Source organism: Nomascus leucogenys, chromosome 17 (genome assembly GCF_006542625.1).
Source record: "Nomascus leucogenys isolate Asia chromosome 17, Asia_NLE_v1, whole genome shotgun sequence".
In the NCBI taxonomy this organism is placed as follows: Eukaryota; Metazoa; Chordata; class Mammalia; order Primates; family Hylobatidae; genus Nomascus; species Nomascus leucogenys.
In genome coordinates, this window is record NC_044397.1 from 19,601,855 (window position 1) to 19,617,085 (window position 15,231).

At 38.1% G+C, this 15,231-nt stretch overlaps 1 protein-coding gene across 1 annotated transcript in view; it reads left to right on the plus strand.

The window, feature by feature from the left end:
• Window positions 1-15,231, plus strand: part of CCDC148 (coiled-coil domain containing 148) — a 297,456-nt gene that overhangs the window by 242,112 nt on the left and 40,113 nt on the right. The window contains exon 12 of the mRNA XM_030796687.1: window positions 2,783-2,901. Coding sequence (XP_030652547.1) covers window positions 2,783-2,901 — 119 coding nt within the window. The remainder of the gene's footprint in view (window positions 1-2,782; window positions 2,902-15,231) is intronic.

Here is a 15,231-nt window from a genome sequence, read left to right on the forward strand (position 1 = left end):
TTCTCAGATCTCCAGCTGCATGCTGGGAGAACCATTACTCTCTTCAAAGCTGTCAGACAGGGACATTTAAGTCTGCAGAGGATTCTGCTGCCTTTTGTTTGGCAATGCCCTGCCCGTAGAGGTGGAGTCTACAGAGGCAGCAAGCCTCCTTGAGCTGCGGTGGGCTCCACCCAGTTCGAGCTTCCCAGCAGCTTTGTTTACCTACTCAAGCCTCGGCAATGGTGGGCACCCCTTCCCCAGCCTTGCAGCCACCTTGCAGTTTGATCTCAGACTCCTGTACTAGCAGTGAGCAAGGCTCTGTGGGCATACAACCCTCCGAGCCAGGCACAGGATATAATTTCCTCGTGTGCCATTTGCTAAGACTGTTGGAAAAGCACAGTATTAGGGTGGGAGTGACCTGATTTTCCAGGTGCCGTCTGTCACCCCTTTCTTTGACTAGGAAAGGGAATTCCGTGACCCCTTGCACTTCCTTAGTGAGGCAATGCCTCGCCCTGCTTTGGTTCATGCTTGGTGTGCTGCACCCACTGTCCTGCATCCACTTTCCAACACTCCCCAGTGAGATGAACCCGTTACCTCAGTTGGAAATGCAGAAATCACCCGTCTTTTGCGTCGCTCATGCTGGGAGCTGTAGACTGGAGCTATTCCTATTTGGCCATCTTGGCTCTAGTCCAAGTATCTGAATTCTTGGTGAGAATTTGGGAGTGACTTGGAAATTTACACATGCCAATGATAACAACAGGTAGAGGGTGATATATCCATGTGGTGTTAACATCAAAGGGAGAAAGAATTGTGCATGTCATAATGGCCTGAAACAGGCAGTTAACAGTGAGGAAAATACCCAAGCTATTCCCCAGCCAAATGGCACATGGGGTATCAGAATATGAGTATCCTTCACTCAGAAGAATTTCAGTGAAAACAAGGAAATAGTTTTCTGAAGGTTGAAGATGTAGGGAGTTTTACATATGATGACACAGGGGTTCCAGAGGGCTCAGTAGAAAGCACTGAAAAAGATTAGAGAGAGAGAGAGAAAGAGAAAGAGAGGGAGAGAGCACACTTATACTATAGCAATGCCTGAAGGTTGGTACCTTCAGAGTCAAAGATGGAAATAATTGGTCTTGAGATTGCAAAAAGCTCCAGGTATGACATACGTCTGGGGCCTGCACAGGACGGTGTATCAAGTGATCAAGCGGTGTCTGAAATCTGAGGATGCCAGCAACCTGGGGTTGCTCTGCTTGTGGTCAAGGAATTGTCTGCAAAAGAGCCACTGACTTTCTCCAAGGCCAGTGTTGGGAGTAAGGAAATATTATCAATCTGCTTTAACCCAGAGAAAAATGCTCTTTGATTCCATATCTGTTCTTTTAAAAAAATTTGTTTTGAAGTAGCTTAATTTTTTTCTGATTATAAAAGAAATATGATTCATTGCAAAAATAAGGTAATACAGAAAAGAATAAAGATTGTTTATAATTCCCAGATAGAGATGACATAATCATTGCTAACATTTCCGTATCTGTCATTAATAGAATTCCCTGGCATTTGTCAGTTAGGACTCTAGAACACTCCTTGTCAATCAACGTTTCTCTCCTGCACCCACCCTCTCTCTCATGCTCCATGTTGGGTGCTGCTGCCTTTCCAGCTTTATCTCTGTTCTCTCTAAATCCAGAGCTCTGTCATCTCCGGAGTGGATATCACTGCACATTGGGCTTATTTAGTTATTCATTAAACATTGAACAGTTGTTGCTGTTGTAGCTGCAGAGGTGCTATGTCTGTGGCGATGGTGCTTGGGATGCTTCTTTTGATTCTCCCAGAAATCAGAGACCATGTTGCTAGGGCAAGTCAGGAAACCACTTAGATTTTCCTATTCACCTCTGTCTCAGAAGAGGAAATGCCACCTGGGGGGTAGGGCTAGCCCAGCCTCTACAACAGACCCCCTGCTGCCAGTCACTCACTATTTACCACTGAGGTACTCACCTGCAAGAGCCAGTCTCTTGACTCAGGCACAACATGGCAGGCCAGAGTGGTGGAATGGGCCTCTGTCAAATAAACATTCATTGTCCTATCACATTGAGAAATCCTGAATAAGGGTTTCAGCTCCCTGAAAATAGCTCATACGTACCTCTGGTTTTCTCATTTTGCTTCGATTTCCAGAAAAGCCAAGTAAAACAGGCCTACTAATAACACTGCTTTCACCTTTTTGCACTTGATAAGCTTGACCTTTATTTTACCACATAAGTCAGAACTACTATATACCACAACCCTGCTAATTTGCTCTTTTCCTCCTTCCTCCCACCTATCTCCTGCCACTTCCCCAGAAGCATAAAGCTTTCAACATCCTGCTGTCCATTAGCATAAATAAACTAATGCTTTTAAAATAAAAATAGTTTTAATGCTATATTTGTTAAAGACTGCATTACCATAAGAAGATAAAAATATTCTTGAGTAACAGGTAGATCACATACTTTAGAGACAATAACATACTTTTATTGTGGTTCTCTGGAAAGTTGATTATTTTAGCCATAGATTAAAACCTTAGGTCTCAGCACAAGTTATATTTCCATTCATTGCAGAAACTGTTAAACTTTGCAGTTTCTCAGGGCATCTACCTTCATGTTTTAATTTATTTTTCTGTTGCCAGTGTGTTATAAGCATATCTATGAAACAAAAAAGATGAAGTGCCCTTTAAATTCAATTTTGTAATATGAACCAATGGATATGGTTATGGCTTTTCCCCTCATTTTTACATATCTGTTGTTAATTTAAATTTTATGTAACATTTATACAATAGATTAAAAAATACTGGGCTAAGAAAAAACAGAAGTGGCAAGAAATGGAAATGAGAGATCTTCAGCGTCTAGAAGAACTGAAGAAATTAATGGCTGAACAGTCACTAAAAGATAGAGAAAGGTAAAAGAAAATTTAAAATTTTGTGGTAATGGAGGTGGTGAATGGAGTCTTTTGTAATGTGTTAGAATAAATAATATCAGAGGGAGCATTTTTCTATACTTAATGTATCTTTTCAATATTTATATTCACAAATGAATATAATGATATCTATAATGCATTTTAAATTCTCATATTCATACATGAACCTCTGGATTTTCATATTGTTCCTTAGATAGGTTCCTAGTTAAAACCCTCACAGAGGATTTGATAGTATTTGATTACCCACTGTGTGCATAAAATGATACTGGCTGCTGCTGTAACTATCTCTTGACCCAGAAGGAGGAAACCATTATTCAAAAAAGAAGGAAGACCCATTTACTGTGACGGAGGCTGGGGAGACAGTACACAATTATACAGTGCTGTGTGGTGTTTATTATAACATACTTAGGGCATGCCCAATACATGAAAAAAATCTGGAATTTCCTAGAAATTTGTAATTTTAGGTCTGGAAAGGACATTTGAGATCAAGTAGCCTAGTCTCCTCCTTTTACACATGAGTACAATAAGAGATTTAAGTTATTTTTTCCAAAGTTGCTCTATCAGTTAGGGTCAATTAGGAGACAAAAAACATATAGTAATTTGAACAGGGAAAGTTTAATAGAAAAAATGATAAACTCTAACAGGAAATCCTTTCTATATAAAGAGATAAATAGCATGCTAAAGAATACCCTAGGGCTGAAGGAGGGTTCCCTTGGAAGAAACACATTTGGAACTGAGGTGCTGTCTCCATTTTTGGGATTCACACCTTACTGTAGAAGCCATGGTTATGACCCTCTGAATGGTGGAGAAGCTCTTGGGTGGGTCAAGACAGAGCTAGTTCAATAGTCACTAGGCAAACAGGGAACACCCAGCTTGTGTGCAGGCAGGCCAAAGCTGGAAGCCAATTATTGAGATGCTTGCAAGGCTCAATGGAAATCTGACCATGGAAGTACCTTTGAAATTTGGTGGGACTGACCATGGGTGTGCCATTGGATCTCCATGGACACAGCAACACTTGTGCCCCTACATGTGCTGCTGGCAGCTGTACAGCAGGAACAAGAAGGCACAAACACACAAACCAGGAAGGAAATCCTCTTCCTCTGCAGTGTCCTTCAAGCAGCCTTTTCTGAGACTGCTTAATATTTTGCCAGTTGTAGGGATAGATAGAGGGTCCACCTCCATTTTCAGAGAGCAGACAATGAAAGGTGGACTTAGAGCTGTGAGACATTACATTATAACTGGCATAGTTATCTAATTTAGCTAGCTCCTAGTGATTTTCACAAAAGATAAAGAAGAGAGAGCTCTCATTTCATAACATAAATCACAGTAAATTTCCTTTAAATAGTAAGTTTCCCTGATACATTTACCTAAGTTAGTCACTGTAAAAAAATTTCCTGGAACTCTATACTTTCTGCTTAATTTCACTCTGAACCTAAAATCGCTATAATAAATAAAGCCTATTTTGAAAATTGCCCCTCAGACTTACATATAACTTTGGAAGACATAACCATTTGATACAATGAGGTTCACTTGTATCTAGGAAGCTTACTTTGTGACCCATGTGACTGTTATCTCAAACTCTAATCACTGAAGTTGTAGATTGAATCTGGAGTTTCAAATAGATGCTAAGCATTCCTAAGGATTTTCTGGATGAAATGCACATTATTTCCCAGGTAGCTCAGGATTTTAGAGTTTAGTATAATCTGTTACTGAAAGAACTGAGAATATAGCAAAGCCAGAGCTCGTGGTTAGAAGGTGAAGCCACCAATGAGAATCCAGATTAACCAACACAAACCAAGATCTAAGTGGATACAGGCCATGGGTCAGAAACAAGGAGGAGGATAAGAATTCCCAAACAGCTAAATATGAAAGGGCAAGGCAACGGCAGGTTGATCAGTCTAAAGCTATCCTAGCAAAACAAAAGAGAGCCACAGAAATTAAAAGGAATGTGGAAAACAGAACAGATACGTAGTTCCAGCATTAGGAGACAGGCTTCCACTAAAATTACCCCTCATAGTCAGGGAGCTTCTTTGATTACAGAGTCATTTCAGTCTTTTGCTTCCTGTCCCAATAATTATCAAGATTAGCTGATTCAGAACTTCAGTTGAAAAAGAAGACAAGGAAAATCAGATTAATCTGCATTACATAACAGAAAAAAAAAGCGTATTATAAGATACTAAAAAGAGTACTAAAGACTAGGAGCCAGAAGACCAAGGTTTTAGTCTTGACTCTTCTTTGAATTGTATCACCTTGGGAAAGTCTGTCATTTCACCTCCACAGGCTCTGTTTTGTCTTCTGTAAAATTGAACTGGATAACTTCTGAGGACAGAGTTGATGAACTATTAAGGGCCTATGATCCGTTTGTTCAACTCTTATGTTCAAATGCTGTAGATTCAGATAATTATGAGTCCAATGCTTGTTTGCCAATGGAAAATCGGTGAAAAAGGCCTTTAAAATATCAGGATATTTAAGACATATAATCCTCAGAAAAATTTTTATAATATTATAGAAGTATATTCCTCGTTTTGTGACTTAGGGAGATAGAGTTCAACATACAAAATTGCTGATAGTTTTTGCTTTTGATAGTAACCAGAAGTTGTCTTCTTTCATAACTACATAGCACTAAGAAATTTGGTTGATTGGTTAAAACATTTTTCTGTACTACTGAAATACAATTCATGAACCTTATGTTTGATATTTTAACTACGGACACTTTTTTTCCATATCAGAATAAGGTGGCTTGAAGCAGTTTCCAGATCTGTGTTCAGAACACACACGCATATCCTTGAGGGTTTGAAAACTTCTGTCATTTACTTCCCTTTTCTGTTTTTAAATTCTAAGATTATATTTCTTAAAAACAATATTCGACCGGGTGCAGTGGCTCACGCCTGTAATCCCAGCACTTTGGGAGGCCAAGGCAGGTGGATCACAAGGTCAGGAGATCGAGACCATCCTGGTTAACACAGTGAAACCCCATCTCTACTAAAAAAATACAAAAAATTAGCCAGGCATGGTGGCGGGCGCCTGTAGACCCAGCTACTTGGGAGGCTGAGGCAGTAGAATGGCGTGAACCCAGGAGGCTGAGCTTGCAGTGAGCCGAGATCATGCTACCGTGCTCCAGCCTGGGCAACAGAGTGAGACTCCATCTCAAAATAAATAAATAAATAAATATATATATATATATATATATATATATATATATATTCATAAATAAAATGATAGGTTGAACCACATAAAATTCCATTTTTGTAGGTCAAAATGGTTGAGTACTGGCAATTTCATGTGGTTCAACATTAAAAAAAGACATAGAAGTTGTTTTATGTATTAATTACGTTTACCTTCTCAATCTGTTAGAATCATGTGTTTTGCCCTCTTCATTTTATCGAAATTGTTTTTGCCCAAGTTTCCACTAATCTCCTAATACCCTGTTTTTATTTCTCAACATGCCATTGAGATTAAGAGGGAAGGCTCTAGAATCGGTTGACATTAGAATCCTGGCTCTATCCTTTATAGCTGTGTGACCTTTAGATGAGTTATTTAACTTCCCTGGGCTTCAGTTTCCTCATCTGCACACTGAGGATATAAACAGTATCTACTTCTTAAGATTGTTGCAAGGATCAAATGATACATTGAATGTAACACATTCACTGCTTGGAACACAGTTAGGTATTCATTAAATATAAGTGATTCCTATCAATTGACTTTTACATCATGAAATACTAATGTATTTTTTCTCAAAATGTTAAAGCAAGAAGGCCACACTTCAAGCCAGAAAGAGAGCCCTTACCAGAACCTAACCATGCTGGCACCTAGATCTTGGGCTTCTAGCCTCCAGAATAGTGAGAAAATAAATTTCTGTTGTTCAAGTCACCCAGTCTATGATATTTTGTCATGATGGCCCAAGCTAACTAATACAATGGTATTATATTATTAAATGTATTATGCTTTTTTAGCCAGGCATGGTGGCACGCACCTGTAATCCCAGCTACTCAGGAGGCTGAGGCAGGAGAACTGCTTGAACCCGGGAGGTGGAGGTTGCAGACTCCAGCCTGGGCAACAGAGCAAGACTGTCTCAAAAAAAAAAAAAATTATTGTGCTTTTTGTTGCTGTTCTTAAAGATTTTATACAGTATGTATATATAGATAATTTTAAATAAATGTTTAAAAAAATTTAAATAAAACATGTAAAACTGAGGACATTATTATAAAAATTAAAGTTAAAGCAAAAGTGCCCTTAACCACTACCCTCATGTAGTCTCTTCTCTAAAAGCCATTGCTTTTATCATTTTTAAATGCATATACATACATGCTACCTATTTTATATGTACCTATATAAAATCAAGTTTAAGAACAGCAACAAAAATCACAACACATTTAACAATATAACATCACTATATTAGTTAGCTTGGGCTATCATGACAAAATATCATAGACTGGGTGACTTGAACAACAGAAATTTATTTTCTCACTATTCTGGAGGCTAGAAGCCCAAGATCAATGTGCCAGCATGGTCAGGTTCTGGTGAGGGGTCTCTTCCTGGCTTGCAGAGTGGGGCCTTCTTGCTGTGACTTCACGTGGTGAAGAGAGTCAGCAAGTACTTGAGTGTCTCTTCTTACAAGGGCATGACACCCACCTGAGGGCTACATATCCAAATACCGTCACATTGCGGGTTAGGCCCTCAACATATGAATTTTGAGCAGGCATATTCAGTCTATAGCAACCATTGGTGTAAAAAAAGCATTTATGTATGTACAAATCGACTATTTACTACTAACTTCTATTTATAGGTTGCTGCTGGCATGTAAGTCCTTTGTGCTAGTTAGAAAAAGGTGCAGCACACCAACGTGGCACATGTATACATATGTAACAAACCTGCACATTGTGCACGTGTACCCTAGAACTTTAAAGTATAATTTAAAAAAAAAAAGAAAAAAAAAGAAAAAGGTGCCTCCTTTTTGTGGCACGTGCATATTGCTCCTACTACAAGTGGACAAATTAGGAAAAGATTCCCTTCTGAACTGTGGCATACAGCTTGACAAGCAGAGGCAAAGCTGGATGTCATACTTCATTTGTATCTCTGGGTCATGGATCATTTTTGTAGAGCACAAACTTCAAAATGATACGTGGTATCTCTGCAAATAAACCTACCTAATTCTTTTAAAATAGTATATTCATATTTCTTCTAAAATTTAGTTCTGTAGCCATCTGGAACTTATTTTAATGAGTGATATGAGCTAAATTGTTCTAAAGTGATAGCCAGCTATCTCAACACCAATTATTTAATGATTCATCTTTACCCACTGATTTAAAATGCCACCTTTGTTATATATTACATTTCTAATTATACTTTTATATCCATATGGACTCTTGTTTGATTAAAAACTGATATATGTTTATAGTTCTACATTGATAGCGTGCTGTTTTAATTATTCTGTTTCGCTATCTAGTAGAACAAGTGTTCACTCATTGTTCTTTTCAAAAATATCTTAGCTATTCTTATGTCAAATTTCACTTAGAAATGTTTTTTTTTTGTATTGAAATTTTATTAAGGAGAGCTGACACATATACCAAATTTAATCTCCAGCCTGGGGACATGCTTCCAAATAGCTCTACAGCTCTAGACTTCTGCTAGATCCTTTAGAAAAGTTCATCTTTTTTTTTTTCTGGCGAGGACAGAAATTATTTTTGAAATAGGCAGAAATTGGTGACCAAGAAGCCAATTATAAGTTTCCTTCAGTAAGCTCTTTGAGAAAAAGTATCTGAACTAAGGAAGTGACAGCGGGAAGCAGAAGTGCTACAAAAGCTGACAGATGTGTGTGAAGTATTTGCATGCGTTAGAGTTGATGACTCAAGTCATCAGGGATGGAGGCTGAAGGAAGACAAAGAATGAAACATGACCCTGAATATTTTTGTGCTTTTTCTGGCCTCTTGGGTTGAAAGCTTTAGTTATTTTGTTTTCAATGTATTTTATTTCCTAGTCAATTCACTCGGCTATAGTTTTTATTTTCCTGTTTATTTTTGGCCATATTCTACAAGGTTTGAAATATTGTCTTTTTATTATCTAATTTCTAGTAGTTTTCTTTTCATTTTTTATGTCGCAACAATAAATTGGTGGATATTGGGGGTGCTTGCCACAGGTAAGTTTCAGTTTCATTGATTGTCTTGTGATGGGCTTCAAATTGGTGAGCAAACTGGATAGCGAAATGTATAAAAGTTAAAATACTAATCAAAATATGAGTATTAAGTGAAAGATACCTTTAGTTTTCTTGGGTAACAAATGACAGTCTTCAAAATAGATATAAGAATGTATCTTTGTCTTTTATTTTTTTTTTACCACAATGTTTATTCTTTGTGTTATTTAGTTTCTGTAACTCTATGCTCCAAGTTCCTTTCTAGCCATCCCAAAAGGTTGCCACTTAGCCCTCATGGTAATTTTTACCCAAAGTCTTATTCCCCTCCCCCCACCCCACCACTGCTGAAAGCTAAACTGTCTCTCTTTCGCATGCAGTGGTTGTTCTTTCTTTTCAGCAGGGCACTAACTGCACTTCCTAACTAACCTTGTTGGGATCAATACTGGTGCCCTGGTCACTGCAGTGTAGAGTTCTCTACAGCTGCAGTGATTCTTTGATGTATATGTTTATTTTGTTTTCAGGTGATTTTAAACACCCTGTTCCCAGAAACTTACTTTACTGAGTATTCTTTATGTTGGGTAGTGAAAGATTCTACACACAGGGAGGAGTAGAAAGCTAGGATATGTAATGGTCATATCTCATTTGTTGTATATCCTTAGCATCACTGCTTTCTGTTATCAGTAACTGTTGCAGAGCAAGCAAGCAGAAATTAGACCATTCTTCCAAGCACAGGGGCCTTTCTCCCCTTTGCATTATGACATTCTGAAAATGCTTATTATAATGTTCAATCTTTAACTTTTCTGAAGTTCAGCTCTCTTGTAGTTAACATAACAATCTTATTCCTCTGTATTTGCCAATTATTGCTTTAATAAGGATAATTATAATTGTGGCCTTTCGACTACTTATCTCCATTGCTGTTTCTTGTAATTTAATAAATAGCTTGCTTTTCTCATTTTACCTCCTTTGTGCTAATTTTAATGTTTTAGAAATGTTTTAACAATATTCTCCAGAAGATAATTTTAAAGATCTCTAAAAGCAGATTTACTTAGCTAAGGAGTTCCTCTAGATACCATTTTCATGACCAAAAAAACTGAAGTTGGGTACAACCAACAAATGGTTGCTACAGGTTCTAAGAACTTTATCAGTCAATGCTCATGTAATACTAGAGCAGCTGTTATTCCATTCTTTGCTACATTAGAATCACTTGGGGAGCTTTTGAAAGTCCTGATGCCCAGGCCAGACTCCAGACCAACTAAATTCATATCTCTGGGGAAAATTCTGACCCCCAAATTTTTGGGAAATTCTTAGGGGATTCTAAAGTGCAGCAAAATTTAAGAACCATTGTGCTAGAGTTCTTTCTACACTTTCTGAAGTATGGGCCCAAAGTCATCTGCTGGGTTATTGAGACCATTCTACTTTATGTAGAAATGCCCATAATTTCTCTTTTCCTAGGCAGTACCCTCGCTGAGCTCAGAGAGGTCATATAGGTGAAACTGATATTCATGGAACAGTTTATCAATTCTAGAAAACCTCTTCAAGTAAAAATTTTGCGTGTTATTTTTCTAACAACCCCGTTATGTGTATGTATGTGGGTGTGTGTTTAGTGGAGAAAACGTTGCTTTCCACAATACAAAAAACAAAAACAAAAAACAAAAAAAAAGCAGCACTAATTTTAGGTTATTTTTTCCCCAAATAACAGCATTTTCCTGTATCGTAAAACAGTAAACATTTGAAGCTTAAGATGTCAATGACCTTTTGGGAAGGAAGAGACTAGAGCCAGCTGACTTTCTGACACTAAATTGGCCTTGCGAATCTAGTGTGTGTTTTGAGGTCCTTGCCAACATCAGGGAATTGACAGTTATTGCATTTTCTAAGTAACAAAGCCAGATGTTTCTCTCTGTTTTCCATGTCTTTTCTTAACAATGTGCAAATTTCAACATGTTGTATTGGAAGGCATTAAGGAAATTTAAAGTGGGTTCGCAGTCTAATATTTGAGATCTTTAAGGAGTATGTTTAGTAAAGTGACTTAATCAGAAATTTTTACAAACGTTTGTCATATTTTTGCTTCTCAGCATGAGATTTCTCAAAATTAATGGGGATGCTCTTGTTCATTAATTCTCTGTCAACCAAATCCCCATTCCAAGTGGATGTGCCAAATGATATAGTCCAAAGATCACTGTGAACCATTCAACAAATACAGTTCTTAATAGGACTGTCTGTTTTGTATTTTATATGTATATTAGAAATCTTTTGCAAATTAGCAGTAACTTAAAAGATGGAAAGAAACCTCATTGGTGGCCAACAGTAATAATAATGATAATAGTACTTATGACCTGCTCCTCAGTATAACAAAACAAATTGTGGGAGATGTGTGTGTTCATACATTGGGACATGGATACACAGATTATTTGGATATGATTGTAGTAGTTCTTCAATGGAGCTTAGCTAAGCAAGCATGATTGACAGAGAGGATAAGAAATTCATGGACAAAGCAATATGTAGCCATTTTGATGTGAAAATGAACAAGCCAGCTTGTGCCTGTGGGCAAATGGAGCACCAGCTGGGCAGAGATAGCACAGCTGAGGGTCATTCAAGAGGTCTTGGATGATGATTTAGCTCCTGATGACTGTACATCAAGTTGACTATACATCTATGGTTCCTTCCAAACCACAAGCAATTGAAGCATGTCGTTTGCTGAGTAGTTTAGGCTGCTTTTACTCTGTTGTTTACAGCTTTGATTTTTGATTTTGGAAATCTTGTTCATTTAAAGAGATATTGGATTTTCGTTGTATGCTAAGTTGATCTGTCTGTTGCATTTACTTGTTCAGGTCAAAAAATGGAATGTCAGCAGGTATGTGTCTGGTGGAGGCCAGACAACAATCTGAAATGCTTTAGAATATGTTTTTTAATGTATAAAATGAGCATTATTACATCCCTTTATGCCCACCATTATTTTTGTTTCATATGTATGTGTCAGTGAATTGACCACAGATGCTGTAATTCCAAATAGAACATCTAGGTGCTATGATCTTTTTGAGAATCAATTATCTCAAATTCTCCTCTTCAGTAACAGAGACTTTTATTTTGGTACACAACTAGTGCTACAGATATTTGAAAGTATTTGTTGGAGCATTAGGTTGTTTTCTTTCTTTTTTTTATTATTATACTTTCAGTTCTGGGATACATGTGCAGAATGTACAGGTTGGTTACATAGGTATACACGTGTCATGGTGGTTTGCTGCACCCATCAACCCATCATCTACATTAGGTATTTCTCCTAATGCTATCCCTCCCCAGCCCCCAACCCCGCAGTAGGCCCCGGTGTGTGATGTTCCCCTGCCTGTGTCCATGTGTTCTCATTGTTTCTTTTTCTTTTTTTTTTTTTTTTCTGAGACAGAGTCTTGCTCTGTCACCCAGGCTGGAGTGCAGTGGCACGATCTCAGCTCACTGCAAGCTCCGCCTCCCAGATTACGCCATTCTCCTGTCTCAGCCTCCCGAGTAGCTGGGACTATGGGCGCCTGCCACCACGCCCGGCTAATTTTTTTTTTTCTTGTATTTTTAGTAGAGACAGGGTTTCACCGTGTTAGCCAGGATGGTCTCAATCTTCTGACCTCGTGATCTGCCTGCTCGGCCTCCCAAAGTGCTGGGATTACAGGTGTGAGCCACTGCACCCAGCCTTAAGTGAATTTCTTAATCCTGCATTCTAATTTGATTGCACTGTGGTCTGAGAGACTGTTATGATTTCTGTTCTTTCGCATTTGCTGAGGAGTGTTTTACTTCCAACTCTGTAGTCAATTTTAGAGTGAGTGTGATGTGGTGCTGAGAAGAATGCATATTCTGTTGACTTGGGGCGGAGAGTTCTGTAGATGTCTATTAGGTCTGCTTGATCCAGAGCTGAGTTCAAGTCCTAAATATCCTTGTTAATTTTCTGTCTCATTATTCTGTCTAATATTGACAGCGGGGTATTAAAGTCTCCCACTATTATTGTGTGGGAGTCTAAGTCTCTTTGTAGATCTCTAAGAACTTGCTTTATGAATCTGGGTGCTCCTGTCTTGGGTGCATATATATTTAGGATAGCTCACTCTTCTTGTTGCTTGAATACTTTTACCATTATGTAATGCCCTTTTTTGTCTTTTTTGATCTTCGTTGGTTTAAAGTCTATTTTATCAGAGACTAGGATCGCAACCCCTGCTTTTTTTTTTGCTTTCCATTTGCTTGGTAAATATTCCTCCATCCCTTTATTTTGAGCCTATGTGTGTCTTTGCACGTGAGATGGGTCTTTTGAATAGAGCACACCAGTGGGTCGTGACTCTTTATCCAATTTGCCAGTCTGTGTCTTTTAATTGGGGCATTTAGCCTATTTACATTTAAGGTAAATATTGTTATGTGTGAATTTCATCCTGTCATTGTGATGCTAGCTGGTTATTTTGCCCGTTAGTTGATGCAGTTTCTTCATAGTGTCGATGGTCTACAGTTTGGCATGTTTTTGCAGTGGCTGGTACCGGTTTTTTCGTTCTGTATTTAGTGCTTCCTTCAGGAGCTCTTGTAAGGCAGGCCTGGTGGTGACAAAATCTCTCAGCATTTGCTTGTCTGTAAAGGATTTTATTTCTCCTTCGCTTATGAAGCTTAGTGTGGCTGGATATGAAATTCTGGGTTAAAGCCCACTTGATCATGGTGGATAAGCTTTTTGATGTGCTGCTGGATTCGATTTGCCAGTATTTTATTGAGGATTTTTGCATCAATGTTCATAAAGGATATTGATCTAAAATTCCCTTTTTTTGTTGTGTCTCTGCCAGGCTTTGGTATCAGGATGATGCTGGCCTCATAAAATGAGTTAGGGAGGATTCCCTCTTTTTTCTATTGATTGGAATAGTTTCAGAAGAAATGGTACCAGCTCCTCCTTGTACCTCTCGTAGAATTCAGCTGTGAATCCATCTGGTCCTGGACTCTTTTTGGTTGGTAAGCTATTGATTATTGCCACAATTTCAGAGCCTGTTATTGGTCTATTCAGAGATTCAACTTCTTCCTGGTTTAGTCTTGGGAGGGTGTATGTGTTGAGGAATTTATCCATTTCTTCTAGATTTTCTAGTTTATTTGTGTAGAGGTGTTTGTAGTATTCTCTGATGGTAGTTTGTATTTGTGTGGGATCGGTGGTGATATCCCCTTTTTCATTTTTTATTGCATCTATTTGATTCTTCTCTCTTTTCTTCTTTATTAGTCTTGCTAGCGGTCTATCAATTTTGTTGATCTTTTCAAAAAACCAGTTCCTGGGTTCATTAATTTTTTGAAGGGTTTTTTGTGTCTCTATTTCCTTCATTTCTGCTCTGATTTTAGTTATTTCTTGCCTTCTGCTAGCTTTTGAATGTGTTTGCTCTTGCTTTTCTAGTTCTTTTAATTGTGATGTTAGGGTGTCAATTTTAGATCTTTCCTGCTTTCTCTTGTGGGCATTTAGTGCTATAAATTTCCCTCTACACACTGCTTTGAATGTGTCCCAGAGATTCTGGTATGTTGTGTCTTTGTTCTTGTTGGTTTCAAAGAACATCTTTATTTCTGCCTTCATTTCGTTATGTACCCAGTAGTCATTCAGGAGCAGGTTGTTCAGTTTCCATGTAGTTGAGCGGTTTTGAGTGAGTTTCTTAATCCTGAGTTCTAGTTTGATTACACTGTGGTCTGAGAGACAGTTTGTTATAATTTCTGTTCTTTTACATTTGCTGAGGAGTACTTTACTTCCAACTATGGTCAATTTTGGAATAGGTGTGGTGTGGTGCTGAAAAGAATGCATATTCTGTTGATTTGGGGTGGAGAGTTCTGTAGATGTCTATTAGGTCCGCTTGGTGCAGAGCTGAGTTCAATTCCTGGATATCTTTGTTAACTTTCTCTCTCGTTGATCTGTCTAATGTTGACAGTGGGGTGTTAAAGTCTCCCATTATTATTGTGTGGGAGTCTAAGTCTCTTTGTAGGTCTCTAAGGACTTGCTTTATGAATCTGGGTGCTCCTATATTGGGTGCATATGTATTTAGGATAGTTAGATCTTCTTGTTGAATGGATCCCTTTACCATTATGTAATGGCCTTCTTTGTCTCTTTTGATCTTTGTTGGTTTAAAGTCTGTTTTATCAGAGACTAAGATTGCAACACCTGCCTTTTTTTCCATTTGCTTGGTAGATCTTCCTCCATCCCTTTA